This window comes from Littorina saxatilis, linkage group LG2 (genome assembly GCF_037325665.1).
Source record: "Littorina saxatilis isolate snail1 linkage group LG2, US_GU_Lsax_2.0, whole genome shotgun sequence".
Lineage (NCBI taxonomy): Eukaryota > Metazoa > Mollusca > Gastropoda > Littorinimorpha > Littorinidae > Littorina > Littorina saxatilis.
This window is the reverse complement of record NC_090246.1, coordinates 2,084,868-2,106,824: the sequence shown is the minus strand read 5'-3', so window position 1 is coordinate 2,106,824 and position 21,957 is coordinate 2,084,868. Positions and strand designations below refer to the sequence as shown.

The window sequence follows — 21,957 nt, the reverse complement described above, 5'->3', positions numbered from 1 at the left end:
TGAAACTGACGTAACACAAAGGTCGTTGGCATGTTGCAGTAAGTTGGACGCACTTGACAAACCGAGCCCAGGTGTTGAACCGGAGTGGAAGTCGCAAGCGAGAGAAACATAAAGGAAAAGAAGACGAAGGCAAGATTAGGGTAACGTCCGACGGGCGCAGTGGCATGGTGGTAAGACGTCGGCCTCTTAATCGGAAGGTCGAGGGTTCGAATCCCGGCCGCGGCCGCCTGGTGGGTTAAGTGTGGAGATTTTTTCGATCTCCCAGGTCAACTAATGTGCAGACCTGCTAGTGCCTTATCCCCCTTCGTGTGTACACGCAAGCACAAGACCAAGTGCGCACGGAAAAGATCATGTAATCCATGTCAGAGTTCGGTGGGTTATAGAAACACGAAAATACCCAGCATGCTTCCTCCGAAAGCGGCGTATGGCTGCCTAAATGGCGGGGTAAAAACGGTCATACACGTAAAATTCCACTCGTGCAAAAACACGAGTGTACGTGAGAGTTTCAGCCCACGAACGCAGAAGAAGAAGAAGAAGAAGAAGAAGAAGAAGAAGAAGAAGAAGAAGAAGAAGAAGAAGAAGAAGAAGAAGAAGAAGAAGAAGAAGAAGAAGAAGAAGAAGAAGAAGAAGAAGAAGAAGGGTAACTTCCTCTCTGGTCCTATTAGCCCATATGCTACAAGCAGAGTTTGTTCGCTCAAAATAAAATAAAATTCAAAATAGAATAAAATGTGAGATGGTTAACAAAGATGCTTCTCACCTAAAAGTGCACCACCAAATGATGTTATCATAGGCGCGCACTCAACAGCTGTCTCAGCGTACAACCCGTACATAGGGCGTATGTTGGAAAGTACATGGATCGGAGGCTGCATTATTTAAACTTCTCCTCCTCCTACAGCCCTCCTGCTGCTACGGCGATATTGGCAGCTCACTGCCGCAAATGATTTACCGGGTCACATACTCGCTTACCCGGTTTAATCCCAGCTTATACCCAGTCCTATCCGAACCCGAACAATAGAGAGGAATGCAGTATGGCGCTGAGGATTTCCTGCAAGGTTTCCACATCTGTCATCTCCACAATAGACGACCTGCCACTCGACTCGAGTTTCGTTTTCAACATTAAACTCCGTCCGTGTCCTTTGCTGACTTTGCTGAAACATTGATCCGACAGAGATTAACTGTAGTTTTTTTTCCTTCCCTGGACAGGTGGAAGTGCACACGACGACCGGAGTGAGAAAGGACATACATTTGAAGCAATGGTGTTTCGTTTTGGAAATTAAACTCCAGCTGTTCTTTCCTGACATTGATCTGAAAAACTGTTTTTTTTAAATTCCTTGGAGAAGTGCATACGAGAAGTGCGTATGGAAAGGCAAAGTGTGTGAGGACAGGAATTGCATTCGATGACTGGGGAAAAAAGCATCTTGGTCCAGAGTTATAGGGAAGCATTTATTTCTTTTCTTATTTGTTTATTCATTTATTTTCACCTTTCTTTGTTAATCTTTTGATTGATTTATCTGATAACTTATTCATCTATGTACCTTTGTTTGTGCAAAGGCAAAGAGATTGTCATTTCCTCACATCCAGCGCATTTTTGAACTACTCAATTCTCAGTCTCCGTCCGTTAGTCATGCACTTCCAGTCCTTCTCTGTATCCTTAATTTCCACTTCCAGAATCAGGGCCAGGAAGGTCGTGTTTGAGGAGCGACAATGATAATGATTGTTGTGATTGTGATTGTTCAGTGATGACTTCTTCAGTCCCCTCCCTATGGCGTTTGCCGCACATTGACTCGTCAAGCAAGGGCAAAGAGTTGTGTCCCTTGGCGCAAATTTACCTCCCTTTGCTACAAAAACTCGGGCCCTTGCTGAACCTCCCCGCGGCAAAAAAGAGTTTAATTGTTTTAATCAGATAATGTAGTTTCCACGGCCGCTCCAGATGGCCCAAACAACGAGGAACAGACTAACCGGGAACCGGGTTTTCGGCAACAAAACGGGAACGGGTTTGTTCCAATGAAGAGAGAGAGATAGTCTGGACTAATGAGCGCCAATCATTGTCGTTGACAAGGGAGATAACTGCATTAATCTGTCCGTCCTCGTTTCCGGCGAGGTTTTGTTGTAGCGCAGGGAAATTGTATGGTTAGAGGACCATGTCAAAACTGTCATCATTCTCCACAGTATTCTCTCGCTTCAGTGCTAACAGACATTCGATGCCGAAGAACAAAGTAATCAAAACTCCGGGTATATTTTCTAATCAGCTGACCTTTACGAATGTTATATACGGTAACAGGCGAAGTTACCTTGATATCGTCATTTCATTAACTAAAGTAAACATTATGTCTTGGCCGGAAAAGTAAAGAAAATATTTTGTAGAAACTTTGCTCAAAACAGTGAGATATTTAGGGTATACCATGTCAAAATGAATGCATCTTTTTAGGGGTGATCTACCCCCCGCGGGTTAGGGGGAGTCCCATATTGGTTGGGACGAGAAAGAATTTACCCGATGCTACCCAGCATGTCGTAAGAGGCGACTAACGGTTCTGTTTCTCCTTTTACCCTTGTTAAGTGTTTCTTGTATAGAATATAGTCAATGTTTGTAAAGATTTTAGTCAAGCAGTGTGTAAGAAATGTTAAGTCCTTTGTACTGGAAACTTGCATTCTCCCAGTGAGGTCATATATTGTACTACGTTGCAAGCCCCTGGAGCAATTTTTTTATTAGTGCTTTTGTGAACAAGAAACAATTAACAAGTGGCTCTATCCCATCTCCCCCCTTTCCCCTATCCCATCTCCCCCCTTCCCCCGTCGCGATATAACCTTGAATGGTTGAAAACGACGTTAAACACCAAATAAAGAAAAGAAAGAAAGGGGTGATCTGGAATGAGCTTCAATCACATTTGGAATGAGACGGTTGCATTCATTTTCACCGGAAAGAAAAATACTACGGCATACATGGAGTTTAACAGAACAAAACCAACAAATATAATGCCAAAAAATGACAGTGTCTTTCAGTATAAACCTCGTCAAACCCTCGCTCAAACTTAGCTTTTTCTCTGTGCAACTCTCTCAGTTTTGAACAAGCCTTTGTAAGTGCGAGTGTGCGGAGGAGAAATACAAATAGACATAAACTGATTCAGAAAAGCATCTCGATTCCCTAGTGACCACAAAAGAACGATAACTCAGCACTGTCCAATCAGGACAAATTACAGCTTTCAGCGCCCCCTACAATCCAACATGGCGCCCGGTCCTCACAAAGCATGCACCGGAGCTTGAAGCAGCGAAACGAAGAATTAACGAAATAAAGAACTCGCGGGTAAGCCCCGAAGTCGGCAGAGATTTTTATCAACTCTCGCTCTCAGTCGCTCTCCCTATCGATTTTTTCATTAGTTTAGCTTTTGTTGCTAGCCTTCTCTGCTTGTCTTGGGAAACCTCCGAAAAAGCAGACATGAACAGGCTACCGAGTTTCGATTTGTCTTGTCTTTGTTTTGAGTGTTTTGAGTGTTTTGAGTGTTTTGAGTGTTTTGAGTGTTTTGAGTGTTTTGAGTGTTTTTTGTGTTTTTTTGTTTCAGTGTGTGCTTCTTTTTGCGCTATGTTTTGCGTTTGGTTACTAGAAGTGACCACCCCCTCCCCTTATCTTATTTTCAGCCTATTTAGAACTATATTCTTCTCTTTCCCATCCCAAACCACGACTCCTCTCCTGGCTCTGTCTCCCCACATTTCTTTTGTTTCTCTTGCAGCTTTTTCCTCTTCGTAACCCTAAAGTTTTCATCTTTCCTTTTCTTCTCTTTCCTTTTTTCTCTCCATTTTTTCCTTTTCCGACTTTCTTTTATATCTATTTCTAAGAAAAAGAGATACGTGAGTGCTTTGAATACATGTAAAACAATAAGAAAGTGAGAGGTGTGTGGAACTAGTCGATACAAGCATCTGAAGAATTAAAAAAAAAATTTGAAATGAACAACCGACTTTCATCCTCTTGTTTCTTTTCTCGCAATGTTTATAAGTTGTTTTATTTGTTGAACTTTCTTTCCCTTTTTTTCCCTTACATTTTTTTCTTCTTGAAAATGTCAATCAAAAGGCGATAAGCATCGCGATGGCTGTGCGCACAGTGGGAAGTTAAAGTGAAATGAGATGTTCTGGGTCCCCCGTAGGACAAACTTCAGGTCTCGGCAAGGCCAGCTACACGATTTCTTCATTGCACGCTTCATTGGCAACTCTCGCTCGCCGACCTAACTTCCCCGTCCGTTTTAAAACAATGCTTTTTGATTTATGGAGACATAAAAAACTTGGAGGACCAGCAGTTTTGCCCTCTTTACGGAGCAAAATATGATTATAGGTTATTTCCCCTTGGAGTGCAGTGCAGCGTATTCATCCTTGCTGGAGCGAGAAAGCGATGAAAAGAACAACATCCTGTTTTGACACACTATCAGCACGGACCTAAAAGACTACATGCATTCATCGACTCAACCCGCCTTTGGTGGAGAAGAAGGAGAAGAAGAAGAAGAAGAAGAAAAATGGGCGGGGAAAATACTCTTGAGGAGGCAAACAAAAGAAAACAACGAAGAACGACGAAAAACAAAACACGAGCCGAGAGAGAAGACCATTGTCAATGATTAGACCCCTATTTCTACTTACGCTCGAGAGCGCATGAATTCACACCTCAGAAAAGTGTTCGATGTCGCACCAAGTCCCTTACGGGACATTTTTACCTCAGCATTTACATTATTCATTAATGAGGCATTGACTCTTGTGCTCAGGAAAACAAGTGGCAGTGTCGTGTCTTTTCTTTCATTTGTTCGTTACAGACTGCTGCGCAAATTTTGATCTGTTTAGAACGACTATAGTCTGTAGTATTTGTTTCTTTCTTTATTTGGTGTTTAACGTCGTTTTCAACCATTCAAGGTTATATCGCGACGGGGAAAGGGGGGAGATGGGATAGGGGAAAGGGGGGGAGATGGGATAGAGCCACTTGTTAATTGTTTCTTGTTCACAAAAGCACTAATAAAAAAATTGCTCCAGGGGCTTGCAACGAAGTACAATATATGACCTTACTGGGAGAATGCAAGTTTCCAGTACAAAGGACTTAACATTTCTTACATACTGCTTGACTAAAATCTTTACAAACATTGACTATATTCTATACAAGAAACACTTAACAAGGGTAAAAGGAGAAACAGAACCGTTAGTCGCCTCTTACGACATGCTGGGTAGCATCGGGTAAATTCTTTCTCGTCCCAACCAATATGGGACTCCCCCTAACCCGCGGGGGTTAGTATTGGTTTAAACAGGTTTGTTTTTATTCAGTTGCATAAATACAAAGCCATGATTGAATGTTATAAGAAAGAAGCACAACAAGATAAACTTATAAATGTGCTCTTAGTCTGTAGTATTGTGCTCTTAGTCTGTAGTATTGTGCTCTTAGTCTGTAGTATTGTGCTCTTAGTCTGTAGTATTGTGCTCTTAGTCTGTAGTATTGTGCTCTTAGTCTGTAGTATTGTGCTCTTAGTCTGTAGTATTGTGCTCTTAGTCTGTAGTATTGTGCTCTTAGTCTGTAGTATTGTGCTCTTAGTCTGTAGTATTGCTCTTAGTCTGTAGTATTGTGCTCTTAGTCTGTAGTATTGCTCTTAGTCTGTAGTATTGTGCTCTTAGTCTGTAGTATTGTGCTCTTAGTCTGTAGTATTGTGCTCTTAGTCTGTAGTATTGCTCTTAGTCTGTAGTATTGTGCTCTTAGTCTGTAGTATTGTGCTCTTAGTCTGTAGTATTGTGCTCTTAGTCTGTAGTATTGTGCTCTTAGTCTGTAGTATTGTGCTCTTAGTCTGTAGTATTGTGCTCTTAGTCTGTAGTATTGAAGTAATCAAGAAGGAAATTGTGGATAAAACACCTTTACTAATCTATTTAGATATTTATCTAACCATGTATTTATGTATTGATTTCTTTATTCATGTATTTTCTTATTTATTTATCTATTTAGGTTACATAAATTATTTTCTTCGCGGCCGGACTATAATTAGACTGTGTGCACATTAATTGGGAACGAACGATAAATTAAGCGAGGAAGAAACACAGATATAAAGCAAGCAGGCGGGCAACAGATTAAAACGAACAGAGAGACAGACAGAGAGACAGACAGAGAGACAGACAGACAGACAGACAGACAGACAGACAGTCAGACAGGAGAACAAATGGACACGCACGCACGCACACGAATTAATTAACGAAGGAACGAACGAACGAACGAACGAACGAAACGAATGGACAAACAAACAACTAAGCAACCCACCCAAACATACACACATGCACAAAATAATGTCCTCACCTGCCCAGTATTTTGCTAACACATCCATGGGAGACGCGGAGCTGGCGAGATATGTCGCAAGGTCGCACGCCCTGGTGCGACAGTTCCACGATGCGACTGCGCACAACGTCGGGAAGAGGCCGACCGTTGACGAACACACCTCCCAGTTGATTCACACCACCATGACCTGTAAGAAAAAACATAATTATTGGATGAGTAATTTGAAAAAGTCAAGTTTGTGGGGTTTGTAAGATTTGTTTTTGTTTTCCGAAAAATAGAGAATGTGTGTTTGATGAGTAAGTTGAACAAGAAAAGTTTGCGGGGGTTTGTTAGATTGGAATGTTCGGCGTTTTTTTTTAATCTCCATTTGTTGGAACGTGAGCCTGTGGATAGGTAAGTGCATTGATTCACCTATCTATATATCGCTTCCGTTGGTCACTGACACTGTCAGTCAGTCAGTCAGTGAATCGGTCAATCGTCTATTCGCTTATTCGCGCGTATTTTGATGTGGGCGGGCATCAAAAGCAAATACTACTATACGAATAATTCAGTGGTAACACCCTGAACAGTTTTTCATACTTTTATGTGATCGGCTTTTGTAATGCTGTTCAAATGATTCATTTTTCTAAACAATGCACATTTGCAGAAGAGAAACATAGAATAAAAGGTTATGACAAAAAACAATATCGACAACAAGAACAAAACAGACAATCCCATCCTCCGCAAACACGTAGGCTATCATACAAATATACCATCTGCGTAATAAAGCAAAAGCCTTTTTTCTAACAAATTTGTATGTAATTCATTACTGTTTTTCTACTGTGAGATATCTACACACAGTGACAAACCAAAGTTTCTGAAAAAAATAAAATAAAGCACACAGACACACACACACCGACACACACACAGACACAGACACAGACAAACACACACGAATCCCACACACAACAACTGCACATCTCTAATAAATACACGTCTGTACAATTTGTTCCTGTTGATTTCCACTCTGTAACCTTCTCCTGCATGCATGCGGTTTTCTACACACACACTGAAGACAAGTAGCCGGCGGTTTGCACAACTGGGACCAAATCGAACCAATCTAACCACAGAGCTCTGGGCTCGGCAAATACGGGCATAATGATAAGGCGGTGCCACAATAATTGACGCTTCAAGACAATTCTAGTCACCTTCAATTTCTCCGAAGGCAGACGACTTAGGGCATCAAATAAGAAGCCACGAATTTAGATCGATTTTTTTTATGCTGACTTGTTTTGTCATTCTTTTTTGTTTTTCTTGCGTTCGCTGCCTGTCTGTCTGTCTGTCTGTCTGTCTGTCTCTCTGTGTCAATCTACCTGTCTGTCTCATTATCTCCCTCTGTCTGTCTCTCTGTCTCTGTCTGTCTGTCTGTCTGTCTGTCTGTCTCTCTCTCTCTCTCTTTCTCTCTCTCTTCTTTTCTCCATTTTTTCTTGCATTTGGTATACCGATCGTCGTGATAATTTTAGTGATTAGCGGTATGCACATGTGCTTTGTCGTGACTATCAGCGGGAGGAAAATGTGCAGTTTTACACGGGAGGAGAGTGCTTTACACTCGGCCAATAATTGCACAACAAATTTGCATTGGCATTTATTCAAGGACTTGGACACCTGTGAAAAATGCTTTTCTTTCGTGAAGAGAATCAAAAGCCATGAATTAATCATCGAGCGTGTGTATATATGTAGGGAAGAGAGAGAGAGAGAGAGAGAGAGAGAGAGAGAGAGAGAGAGAGAGAGAGAGAGAGAGAGAGAGACAGAGACAGAGAGACAGACAGACAGACAGACAGACAGACAGACAGACAGACAGACAGACAGACACAGAGACAGAAAGAGACCGAGACTGAGAGAGACACAGAGATTCTCACAAACAGCGGCATACTGATATCCTCACAAACATACGAGGTAAAATATTCTATTTTCTTCAAAGCCATACAGTTGAAAAATTCATGATTAAAATGTGTGTCACACAGAGCGCTGAACAATGTTTTTCTTTGAAAAGAGAAATCACACTGAGTCGGATCGGAATATAAACATGCATTTTAAATATTTGCATTTGAATACGAATACACTATCACTCAAAAATAGATGGAACGAAGAATCTTTTAATTATTTTGAATAACGTTGATATACAAAATAAAAAGAGAAAAAAAACCCAATACAGAATGGACAGGAAAAAAATATTCAGGAAGAAAGGACTTAATAACGAAAACAACCAGATGAACACAAACTCCGATACGAGAAAGAAAGAAAGAAAGAAATCACTCCAAACTCGATCGAAGAAAAAAACACCAGATAACAAACACCAAAAATAACAAAAACAAAAACAACACCGAGAACCAAACAGCAAATGACCCCACTATCAAACAAATACCTTTAATCATTCCCAGATCAACAATCATTAACCAACACCCACAATGCCTCTCTCTAAGCGCGGCACTTTCCGGTCTCGGCAATCTCGGACCAATACCTTGAAATGGATCATACGATGCAACCACCCCGTGCGAGAACTGAAGTTGAGGATTTTGACGATGATGAGGCTGAGTCGGAGGAAAACAACGATGTTCTGGCGATGCAAACGGGTACAGGGAGTAAGAGTGGGGTTGTAGGGAGGGTGGTGATTGGTGGGGGTAGGGGTGGTACCCGGAAGTATGTCCCCACTGACCGCCGCTGCTAGCCATGATCATGATGAGACAACTCGTCACTGGTGCATCCAATGGCAACAACAACGTTTGATGCTGAATACTAGACGTAATCCGTTTGTATCGCCATCTTTCTTGAATTCGATTCCAATTTTGTTTCACATGTTATCACGAAACACAGCCTCAGATCACGGCATACATGACTCCGTGAATTCAAAAATCACTGGAGAATAAATCAGTTCATGAAGATCTCTAGAAGTTTCGAGCAGAGTTTTGCTGCGAAGCAATAATCCTAGCTGTACAGGGAGAATTTTGAAGACGGTAAATTAATAGAATCAAACTGAAGACATTTCAAAAATTAAAAAAAATAACAAAAATACAAATAAATACAATAAATGCCCAAAAAAGGGGTTTTTTGACAAAAAATAACCAAATATGATCCACAAAAGATATAACTTTAAAAAACACCAACAAAAAACAAAAAACACCAAACAAACGAATTAGTAAATAAAAAAAAATACTTGAAAAACATTCCTAGCACACTATATTCCACACTGATTCACACATCAGAAACACGTTCAAATACACAATGACATCCAGTGAATCGTCAACAACACAAAGGTCCACAGGACAATCAACTTTCAAAATTCACAGCAACTCCACTCGACAATAAGCCTCACAAGCATGACTCGACGCCTCAAAGCAAATGAACACAATGTGAAGAAAAAATCTCTGTCCAATAACCACTGCTTACACGAGTTTTGCTCCACTAAACAGCCGCAGGTATAGACCCACAGGTAGAAAAAATGCCGCGCGCTGAAAGTACAATTTACGGCAATGTGTCACGCAAAACGGTCCCCGCAAAAAAAGTATTGGGTTCGAACCATTAAAAAGTCGAGGAGGAGGGTAAGGCCGCGAGTGCAGCCATACAACGAAAAGTATGCCCCAAATTGAAGTGCAAGATAAAAGCGGTGGATTAGAAAATGACGGGGTGTACAGGCTCGAGTGAATGTGGGTAGAGAGAGAGTGGTTTTTTTTGTTTCGGTATGTCCCCCTCACCACCTCTGTCGTACCCCATCTCCCCACCCCAACCCCCTCGCTCATAAACCTCCCTACGCTTTTTTTGTACAACTTTTATTTATTTATATACATATGCACTTATGTTAAGCACTTACTCCTCCTTCTATGTTTTCACTCCTCCGTTTTGCTTTCTCTCCCTTTTCTAAGGGGCAAAACTCTGGTGCAAAGGGAAGCAACCAAGCGTGGATTTTCCCACCTATACACCCAACAAAAACATCTAATAACTCCACAAAAGAGGCGGACCCTCGTTGGAATGTCACACGGGGGGGAAAGAGGTTTGTACGAGGAGCACTCTCGTGGTAACAAGGAGCTTGGTGCCATTAGATTTTGATGTGTAAAGAGGGGGCGACATAACGTAAGCCATTAAACGATCCAACGATTCAACGTCTGTATTTAACATACCTCGGCACCAGAGTAATTAGATACATTACATAGAAAATCATCAACAAAATAGAGCGCTTCTTGCGAACTCGTCGACGAATTGAAGTGAAAGCGTCCTCTTAATGTGACTCGTAACAGAAAGCAAAGTAGAACAACATTTCAAAAAATAATCTCCGGTAGAGAAGGAGACGATACTACTGAATAATAAAAGGTTCTCTTATCTAATCACAAAAACATTATTAGAAAAATCAAAAATTCCAAACGTCAACAGAGAAGAATAGCATTGTTTGTGATGATTTCTCAAATAGTTGCTGAGCGCAACTTGTGCCCAATTGTTATGCTTAATTATAAATGCGCAGCACTGCATTTCAAAATAATTAATTAAATCGTTTAAACCTATTTTAAAAATAACAAACTGCAGATTTCCTCGACAAACTCTAACTCCTCTAGAGAACAGCAACCTTGAATCACCATACATCCACCCCTACAATCTCTAATCACACGCAAAGTTGCGTTTCAAACGAAAGCCATGAAGGGAAAAAAGCGCCGATACCGAGTCTAGGTCGCGTTGCACGCTATACAAAACAGCTCGTGCAATACGACTCTAACAATAAGGGACGAGGGGAGGGGGGTGGGGGTGTGTGTGTGTGTGTTGGGCTGTGGTGGAGAGAATGGGAATAAGGGTGTTTTCAGGGAGGGGGTGCTCGTGGAAAAAGACAGGGGTGGGGCCTATATATGGGTCAGATGACATGACATCTCTCACACATACATGCATGGAACTGAACGTGTTATCGAAAGACGGGGTCGATCGCTGAAACTTCTAAGGGCCAGTTCTTTCTATCGTGAAATCCCCGAAGTAAGGGATTAGAGGGTCAGGGGACACAGTAAGTCAGTCGGCACAGCTCGTGCAACGCAGCAGTAAACAGCAAACAATGAGCGTGCACATCATCCAGTCATTCTCAGTGCGTCCTTCTCCACACTTGCCTGGAGGGTCCAGCGTCGAGTTCACCAGGGCCGGGGTCCACGAGAAAGTTACCAACCGGTCGGCAACCACCCGCGGTGTTGAATTGGATCAAATTGACATTTGTTGTGATTTCAACGAATCAGACCGGTCATAGACCAAATAGCCTGGACCGCCAACTCGTCACGTGACCCTTCGAGGTTACGACTCTCGGCTTTCAGGGGCGCGTCGCGTCCGGTTTGAAAGGCCAGCGATTCGAAGACAGTGAAAAGAAAGCACGCTCGAGTTATTTGTGACAACGGGAGGTGGCAATGAACTGGATTTTCCAAAACTCCAAACTAAACTTAACAAAACTCATCGAAAAACATGTTCCATATGCACTTTTGCTGAGTTTATTTTAGCATTTTCAGAACTTACCTCGGCAACTTCGTCCATGTTTACTATCGACACGGGATATCACGTCCCCCTGATTTCTGAAAGGCTTGTAACTGTAAGCGTAGGTTCCTAAATGCGAGAGGCCGCTACCTCGTAATTGAGAGAAAGAGCGGAGAGAGAGCTAGTTGGCGGTCCAGGATAAATGGTCTATGGACCGGTCGACCCCGCGGTTTATGCTTGCCCGTTTGGGTGGCACCTACTTTCGCTTCGTGCACTCTAGCCCAAGTGTGCCCCTTGAACATTTCCCATCCAAAGTTTGTGCGATTTGTCTCCGCGATCCCGAGAGGCTAGCTCGGTTTGTTATTTCAAGTCTATACTTCTCGGATGCTATTCCTATCCTATGATGGGTTCATCTACTTAAAAAACTGTTGTTGTTCTTACCTGTGAAAAGCCGTATACGGAGTAAAAGAGAGCGGCTTGTGTTATTTTCTTAACTGTGTCAAATTCTCATCTTCACGAGTTTACGAAGACTCTAAATCTATAACCTCATCAGTCAAGCTTTACACGATCCGGATCATATCCGTCAACATTCGCACGAAAAATACAGACATTCTTTTTCCGCAAAACAACAAGAAATAGACACTAAGAGTCACTGACAATGCAGCTGGGTATATAGCCAGAGGAATAACAAACTCAAAATGTTGGCTTAACTGGAACAAAAGGGATGGGTTTAGTGGAAACAAAATGAATGGGTTTGTTGCATGTCACCTCTTAACCTCCAGGTTGCATACAGTTAAAGCCCCCTCCCTCACGGCATTTATCCGTTGTCCCATGGCATTGCATGTCGTTGATCGAGGTCAGAGGCAAAGGCCAGGGTTTTGGGTGACACGGCCGATAGCACACTACACCCCGTAATTGAGACTCGGGTGGATTAAGGGTGCACTGGCTCTGTACCCGTTTAACCCTGGCGTCTTTTAGTTCGTGTTTTTTCTCCTATTTCTAGTTTAATATGATGGAGCATGCACAAAGGGAGTTTGAACAACTGGGCTAAAAATAAATACCAAGTGCTTTAATTCAATGAGAAAGGAACGATGACTTTTAGTATACTGACCACGTCGGTTGATAGAAAGAAATGTAGAGAAACACAAATAAACAGGAACCACATTGATACAAGACAAGGAGGGTAGGTATTAATTTGACAAGTCTTTGTCGTGGAAAACTTGCAATTCACAGCTATAATTATTATCACTGTTTAATATACTGAGAACACCCCTCGTCTCCCCCCCCCCATCCCCCCTCTCGCTCTGTGTCTCTGTCTGTCTGTCTGTCTGTCTGTCTGTCTGTCTGTCTGTCTGTCTCTCTCACTCTCTCTCTCAGAAAGTAGGATGCTCCCAAATCTTTCTTTCTTTATTTGGTGTTTAACGTCGTTTTCAACCGTTCAAGGATATATCGCGACGGGGAAAGGAGGGGGAGGGGGGATGGGATAGAGCCACTTGTTAATTGTTTCTTGTTCACAAAAGCACTAATCAAAAAATTGCTCCAGGGGCTTGCAACGTAGCACAATATATGACCTTACTGGAAGAATGCAAGTTTCCAGTACAAAGGACTTAACATTTTTTACATACTGCTTGACTAAAATCTTTACAAACATTGACTATATTCTATACAAGAAACACTTAACAAGGGTAAAAGGAGAAACAGAATCCGTTAGTCGCCTCTTACGACATGCTGGGGATTCCCCCTAACCCGCGGGGGGTTGCTTCCAAATACAAACAAACAAACATGCATTAATGGCACAATACCATGGCATGGCAGGTTGCCTGTACATGTATAGCCAATACTTTGTTGACTTACTTAATAAGCAACGACATTCAAGATTTAAAAAAAAATATACAATTTGTATTCTTACGTCTATTGGGGATTCATGAAAGAGTCAGCTGCCAAATTATATAAATGTACAAATTAGTAACGACATTTAAGATTATACCATATACAATTTATGTTTATAAGTCTATCGAGGGTTTACAAGTCCGCGGCCTGACTATATACATTTACAAATTAGTATCTTCCATCCAGACTCTTCTTAAATTCAGTACATCATTTTCCTGCTGGTGTATTTACTCGTATAAGCACTGTTGCAGATATTCTGCGTGGATGAGAACGTGCATAGTGTGACATGCCAATATCTGTTTGAAATTCTAGCGTGTCTCGGAGGCATTCCTATTTCTTCCCCCTGTCAGTCACAGCCAGTTTGAGTGACAACCCTCTCACTTCTATTTCAGAGAGAGAGAGAGAGAGAGAGAGAGAGAGAGAGAGAGAGAGAGAGAGAGAGAGAGAGAGAGAGAGAGAGAGAGAGAGAGAGAGAGAGAGAGAGAGAGAGAGAGAGAGAGAGAGAGAGATTAACGATTAACGATTAACGAATTTATTCCATTTAGGCAACATGCCCCTTGCAATTGGGAGAGAGAGAGAGAGGGAGAGAGCGAGAGAGACTGAGAGAGAGAGGGAGAGAGAGAGAGGCAGAGAGAGAGAGACAGAGAGAGAGACAGAAACAGAGACAGAGACAGAGACAGAGAGAGAGACAGACAGACACAGAAAGAGAGACAGAGAGAGAAAGACAGAGGGAGAATTGAATTGAACTTTATTTAACAAGGATTAAGATTTAAGGCTACGCCTTTTCTTACAATCTGTCCTTGGGACGCATAGACACACAATTATATAATTAAAAAAATAAAAATTAAAAAGTTAAAAAGTTAACCAACAAAAGGAGGTCGGAAAACTTCAGCACGTGATAATAAAGATGACGATGATGATGATGATGACGATGATGATGATGATGATGAAGATGAGGCACGAAGATCATACATATGTGGTTATTCATAAAATCATCAAATGCATACTATGCAGGTAATTATAAATACAAGCTGGTAGCAATCGAACATGTAGCAATAGTGCAACAAAAATATGTTCAGAATATACAATGCACAGCAGAGAGAGAGAGAGAGAGAGAAAGACAGACAGACAGACAGAGACAGAGAGAGAGAGAGAGGGAGGGAGAGAGACGATTATACAGAAACAGGGAGAGTTGAATGATTTCCAGATGAACACCAACTTATTTTTTTCTTCTATTTTACCCATATGTATGTCTTTTTTTTTATTGGCGTAAACATCCTTCCACATCCATGCTTTATGGGGTTTTCGAGCTCTTTAAATAATGCATGTCTATTTGTTTGGGGCGTGATCATGATTCCGGCTCCTTTTAAGGTATAACTGTGTAAATATTTCACCCAAAATATATATCAGCGCATTCAGTGCATCAAAATAAAGAGAGCAAGACTGAGGTCCTCAATCTGTTTGCTCGTGTGAAAACGCAATGTTTACCTACTTCTGTGGCCAAGCATAAGTTTAAAGTAAGCAAGCTAGTGAACCGAGGTGAGGCGAAACCGAGCGAATCGCGCTTCAGGAATAGGCAAAGAGATGTCTTGACTTGCGAGAGTGGCTTGTCAAAAGCCTCTCCAAGCAAAACCCGACGCCTTCGCTCCCAGAAAAAGGGACGGGGATGGCAGAAAAAAGCACAACATGCCGTCGCCATTGTGAATATGGTAATGGGCGGAGGTGTCTCTGGCTTCATAATGTGCTTTTTCAGCTCCGCGCAGGTGTGAACAAGGTATTGGGGGAGCTATTCAAACTGAGGTAAAGGGCCACTTGAGCGGCCATTTTCTTCTGGCGCTTGCTAGCACTCTACCGTCGCCGTGCTTTTCCTTCCCCCTCTTTGCACACAACAACCATAACGATCTTTTGATGAGGTCGAATCTCGACGTACTCCTTCGTTCGGTGGAAGGCTCGCCCGCCAAATTAGTGATTTTTGATGAGGTAAAATAGTCGACGGAGGCTGCCGTTTACACGAGTTTTATGGGCCCTTTTTGTCCATTTGTGGCCTCGAATTACAACTTTTCGCCAAGCTGTCGCCCGCTTTTATGTCCAGGTTTGGCGTGCTTGGATCTGTTTTATATCTTTTCATCTATTTCTGTGTACTGTTTCTGTCTGGTTTCCCCCTGCACGTATACAGTATCACCGTCCAGGGCTGTACCCAACTTTTTTCATTTACTGATGTGCTTATTTTCTTTTTTTCGTGATTGAGGATTCTGTTACTTTTTATCGTCGTCGCTATTTACAGGATTCACTTTTTGTTCCCCTCCTAAACCACCCACCTCCCCGGATTGAACTGAAGTAATAACTGTCATTTTGTTTTGTGATTTTTAATACATCGTTGTTGGTTCATACAGAATGTCACAGTGCACGTTTGATAATTAGATACGTCATTTATAGATGAATATATTCCACACTGCAACATTTGAAAATAAAAATAATATGACGTAAAATCCGAAAAGGGAAGTTAGCTATTTCAAAATATTTACTTGTTTTTGTTCTTTGTGTAACAAAGAGTACACATGGCTTTGTAACACCCTTTTCTTTTTTCAGTCTTCTGTACTTCTCTCTTTCTCTTTCTATCTTTATGAGTGAGTATCATGTTATCAACAACAAAAATCACAGAACATGTCATCTGAACTTGATTACAAAGCACACGTACATACAGCATATACACAGGTATCACTGCTAATAATTATACAGAAAATTCATTTGTTTTCATTGCCATACGAACACATATCATTTGGAGAAGAGGCGGGGGGGGGGGGGGGGGGGGTGCAGATAGTTAATGGGTTTAAAATGTGACAGTAGCAAGGTCTGTTAATGATCTTATGCAAACCGGCTGTTTATGTAACCTTTAATCGTACCTTTGAAGTTAACGGACTATCCGTTTTTGGTCCCCTATTTGCTTCTTGGTCAGAATGATAGATGATATTATTATTGTTTGGATTTAAGGGGAACGTGTCCAATTTGTATTTACAATATTATACATTTTTGGGACCTGTCGCTTCAAAGTAAGAAGTATATGGCATGTAAGCTCACGCCCCATCATCATCACCGAGAAACATTGTTTTTGTTTGTTCTAGGAATGAATGGCAAGAAAAACAAACATGTTTCAATAATTTTAAAAAAACACACTCTAAAAATGGATGAAACAAAGATCACATGCACAAAAAATGCAATTTATTGATTTATATACAAATGTATTTATTTATGTATTTATTCATTTATCTATCTATCTTTAGAATTTTGGGGCCATTTTGGCAATACATTTTGTATTTACATTTTTGCTTTTTTATGCAGTAAAGGTTTTGATTTCACCATGTAATCCCGACCAGACAGAGCGCTAAACAAAGGTGTTTTCCAAATCCTTTTCTTTTAACTCACTGTTTACAGTAAAACTTACACACTAAAAGTGAACGGGAGTCAGAAACGCTATATATGTGAAGAACAAAAGAGAGTGTCAGATTGTTTGTTTATTTAACAAAATTCGTCAATTGCTGTTGTTGTTTAATGTGTTTGATTTAAAGAGATTTATTAAATATTCAACAAGACATCACTTAATAAAAGTATAAAATTAGTTTGTAAACCATCCGCATATATCAACGATATTCCAGTTTAAGCAGTCACAGTTTTTTTCCCTGGCTAGTCTCACTAAATATTACATTTTCCTAATTCAATTTTATCATCCACATTTTGTGGTTGCTAACAGTAAGAAGCAAAGTTTTAAAGCAAGTTTTATCATGCTATTCTTTTCACCTGCACGTGGTCAAGTTATTAGAGATTGATATCTCCAGTTTACCATCCACATGTTGTTTGTGCAATTATGCTATCCCTTTCACCACGAGTTTAAGTTATGAGAGTATATAGCTTGATATCTCATCTTTATACATGTATAAAAAAATAAAAAAAAATAAAAAAAGGACGATTACAAAAATGTAAAAAAGGAAGAAAAACACCCAGCCTTTTATAAACAAAACACATCGCAATGATCTTCGGCAACCCTATCAGTGATATTCTAAAAGCACCACTCAATTAGCAAAAACGGCATCAATTTCTCTTTTGAAATGATAGAATTTAACAACAGTCTATGCATGTGTGTATACATTGTCATTGCATACATCAGGACCAGAGACAAACTAATAACGGTGTAATTTCAGTTCATTATTCTACACACAAAAATTCATTATTCCACCAAAATGAATTATTCTGCAAACAAAATCATCCTGGTACCCTACTCTCCAACCGAATTCAACTCCCTAAGGGCAAAATCAGTTTTTGTGTGTGAACGGCAAACTGACGAACCGCCAACAAACTATAACAGAGGTTTATTATCTGATGCAATTCGATACTGTGTATTCTTATGGAGATCAGACAAAGACAAAACATTATCTGCTACTCCAGCCAATCACTCCGCCCCCCCCCCCCCTTCCCAATGAAATACATCCACGACATTGTCAGGACACAGAAAGACAAACAAAGACACATAACTGCGCTATAAACATGAAGATACAATGTCATAAACAAATAACATCCTTGTTAACCATGACCTTGAAGGCTTCATTTGGACGAAAAAGTAGTACGGAAAATTAAAAACAAATTGGACCAAACATCAAATGAATAAGAAAGGGGTAACATGATTTCAAAAGTAGAGGGAAATAACTCTCATGAAGACAAGAATATGCAAATGAGGGCACTATAGTGGAAAACCAAAGATACATAAAGATACATACAAAAACAAACATGGCAACTGACGGATAAAAGACACGACCGGACGTCATCCAACACATCCCGTTATAAAAAACAACAACAACATTATGAAAATAACAACGACACCACAAGAACAATAACAGCGACGACGATGACATACTCATCTATCATCAAAGGAAAGCAAAAAGAGAAAAGAAAGACAGAAAAAGGCCCACACACAAAACCGACGACGACAAAGCCCAAACTAAACAGAACACAAACACAAACCCTATCAACGACAGAGCGACCAACAACACACGATACTCCATCTAAACACAAACACATTTTCACCGCCAAGCGCAATCGATCCATCAAAACCACTTCCAAAGCCAAAAAGAAAGACTGAAAGAACGAAAGAGAGAGAGAGAGAGAGAGAGAGAGAGAGAGAGAGAGAGAGAGAGACATAAGGACGGACAGAACAACATTTGTCCCTATCATAACAGACAGACAGACAGACAGACAGACAGACAGAGCGAGCTAGAGATAATGCACAGACAGAGAGACACAAACAGACTGTCAGAAACACAGACAGAAATGCACACACAAACACAGACACAGCTAAAACGACCCAAAGAGCTACGACCGCTCTGAGCGATATGTGACGCCGATTCGTTGCCAAACAGGGGAAGGAACACCGCCTTCGTGCAATATTGGCGGGCGTATCAGGTAACCGGTCCAAACACCGCCATGTCACTGGCTATCGGCGCTGGGCTGTGATTTAGAGCACACACGGGACTATCATTCCAGAAGCGATTAATAATAAAATTGTCTGTGACCAGAGGGATAGGATTGGAGAAGGAGGGGGGTGCAGAGAGAGTAGCATTGACAGTGATTAGGGGAGAGGGAGGAAGGGAAGGAGGAGAGAGAGAGAGAGAGAGAGAGAGAGAGAGAGAGAGAGAGAGAGAGAGACAGACAGACAGACAGACAGACAGACAGACAGACAGAGAGAGAGAGAGAGAGAGAGAAGAATAACAAACGAACAAAATTCGTATATAAACGGAGACAGCCCAAAAAGAGAGACACTCACCAAAGGGTAAAGCCTCTCTCTCTATCTCTCCCCCCCTCTCTCTCTCTCTCACACACACACACACACACATGCACACACACACACACACACACACACAGCAACAAACCTAGACCTATTTTTTTCGCAACCCGCAGACAGACAGAGAGACACGGCACAGTGTGCTTGTTCACAAACAATCCCTGGTCGTGTGATGGCCGTTTCATTATAAATGAAAAGAAACGCCGGTGATCATCGCACTGATAATCGATGTGTGGTAATTCCCGTGAAAACCGTTAGAACTCGCTACTGCTGATTGGGGCTAGGTCTGCGAGGGGCGGGGACGTAGCTCAGTTGGTAGCGCGCTGGCTTTGTAGCCAGTTGGTCGCTATCAGCGTGGGTTCGATCCCCACGTTCGGCGAGAATTTTATTTCTCGAAGTCAACTTTGTGCAGACTCTCTTCGGTGTCCGAACACCCCCGTGTGCACACATGCGCACAAAAAAGATCCCACGTTCACAGCGAAAGACTCAGGGCTTGGAAAACACGAAGACACGCATGCATCATCTCTCGTCTCTGATTATCATGATCGTATTTCGATACTTTGACGAGACAAACCCAATGCTGGTGTGTCGAAGAAGACAGCCACAGCGGGCTTGTTCGAATCAAAGTATCACACCATATCTTCAGCGTATTACCAATACCTGTCCCAATATAGACCAGTTGGTCTAAGAGGACGTTAAACCCTAATAGTCAGTCAGTCAGGTCTGTGAGTTGCTATTCGCTTTGTTGCAAATTGAATGCGGGTGGTGATAATACTGTGTAGAAAATGAAGTGTGTTTTTTTCTAATTTTGTGACTGTGTCAGGGTTTGTGTGTGTTTTGTTGTAGATGTTTGTTTACTATTTAATTAATTTATTAATCTATGTTTGTATCTTGTAAATGAAAAGTAAAAGAAAAGTAAATAATATTGCACACCATGCATGCAGGATAAAAAAAAAATCTGGTGAAAATACAATCATGTGAAGTAAGACATTCCGTAAATGAGAAAATAATATAAACCTGGTTTCCCAGACCATCTGCAGTACAAATTATGATTAAAATTGCAATACTTCGTTTGCAAATATTTAGAAATAAATCGTTCACGATGAATTAAATAAAAACAACAACAACACAACGATGATGATTGGACAAACATTTAACACAGACAAGCAAATAACATAAATAAATATAGATACATGAATAAATAAATAAAATGTAATCCTTTTTTCTCTTAAAAAGTGGGGATTCCCTATCGAGAAACTCCACTTACTCACCCCAACCCCCCCCTTCCCTTCCCTATCTTCAAACCCCTTTCCTTCCTAAGGAAGTAATAATATGTGTCCCTATCATAACAGACATGCGCATCCCAGCCACAAAAAGAGAAGCGTGCAGGAGGCACAAAGCACACTTCCTGTTCTCGTTTTCCCCTGATCGGCGGCCAAAACCCCGTGTACCCGGCCAAGCGAAGCGGGTAGAATTTCACCCCTGCTCGTCCCCTTGACATGGCACGCATGACCACCCGCCCCTATCCCACCCCGTCTTCTTTTCGAAGGGCGCAACCCCACTACCACCCCACCCCCTCCTCTATCTCTATCAAGCTCTATATTTTTTAGGGGAGAAAATGAAGAGAGCTAGAAAAATGTTTTGGCAGATGTTCACTTTTCCGGCGGGTCGGTTTCCTCTGAGATGTCGTTCTTGACATGAGCTGTTAATTCGGAGTCATGAAAACATGTGTTTCGTGTCATCGAAAGTCGAAAGAAAGATGTTTTGGTGAGATGTAAACTTCAACCCCTTCAACCCCCCCGTCCAAAAAAATCTAATTTATCAGACGTATTTATGCTGCAATAAAAAATGAAGACGAGAAAAAATGTGTTCGCGGAAGGAAGGGGGAGAGGAAAAAGTGGAAGATAAAAACGACCTCTTTGGCAAATTACTGGCGGAATTCTGCTTTCGTGATTTTCAAAATGAGATCGGAGGTAATCTAGTGAAATCTTGAAGCATGAAGTGTATACGATAGTCGTTTATTATTTGATGCTCGGATTTGTTTTCTTTTAAATATGTTGAAATTGCGTGTTACATTTCTTGTGAATTTTTTCTTATGAAAATAATTTTCAGATTTTTCATTTTAATTCATTTTAATCTAAAACATTAATTTTGTAATCCATTTTCATTTATATAATTTAAATTGCTTTGCTTTATTTTGCATATTTAGTCATTGATGTTTATCTTGTTTTACTTGTTCTACTTTTGTTCTATTTCATATTATTTTTCATCAGCATTTTCTGTATTTTTCTATACTTGGTTATCATCACGTTTTTGTCAGTTACAAAAAAATAGAGGAAAGGACGAGCGGCATCTGGTTCTAGTTTATTTGTTTTAACGATTTATAAATATACAGATGAGCAGATAATAATTCTATCGACAGTAACATTAAAACATGTTTATACTCTCACAGCTTAACACCGACCCACTTGTTCCACACCATTTCAAT

The 21,957-nt window shown here is 41.0% G+C and overlaps 1 protein-coding gene across 7 annotated transcripts in view; it reads right to left on the bottom strand.

Moving 5' to 3' along the window:
• LOC138957746 (paired box protein Pax-5-like) overlaps positions 1 to 21,957 on the bottom strand; it is a 255,055-nt gene that overhangs the window by 84,290 nt on the left and 148,808 nt on the right. For 3 of the 7 annotated variants that reach the window (XM_070328817.1, XM_070328820.1, XM_070328826.1), the window contains one exon: positions 6,302 to 6,467. In XM_070328817.1, coding sequence (XP_070184918.1) covers positions 6,302 to 6,467 — 166 coding nt within the window. Of the gene's footprint in view, positions 1 to 6,301; positions 6,468 to 8,780; positions 9,293 to 21,957 lie in introns of those variants that run through there. The other 4 variants (XM_070328805.1, XM_070328838.1, XM_070328814.1 and 1 more) reach the window with 3 other exon arrangements.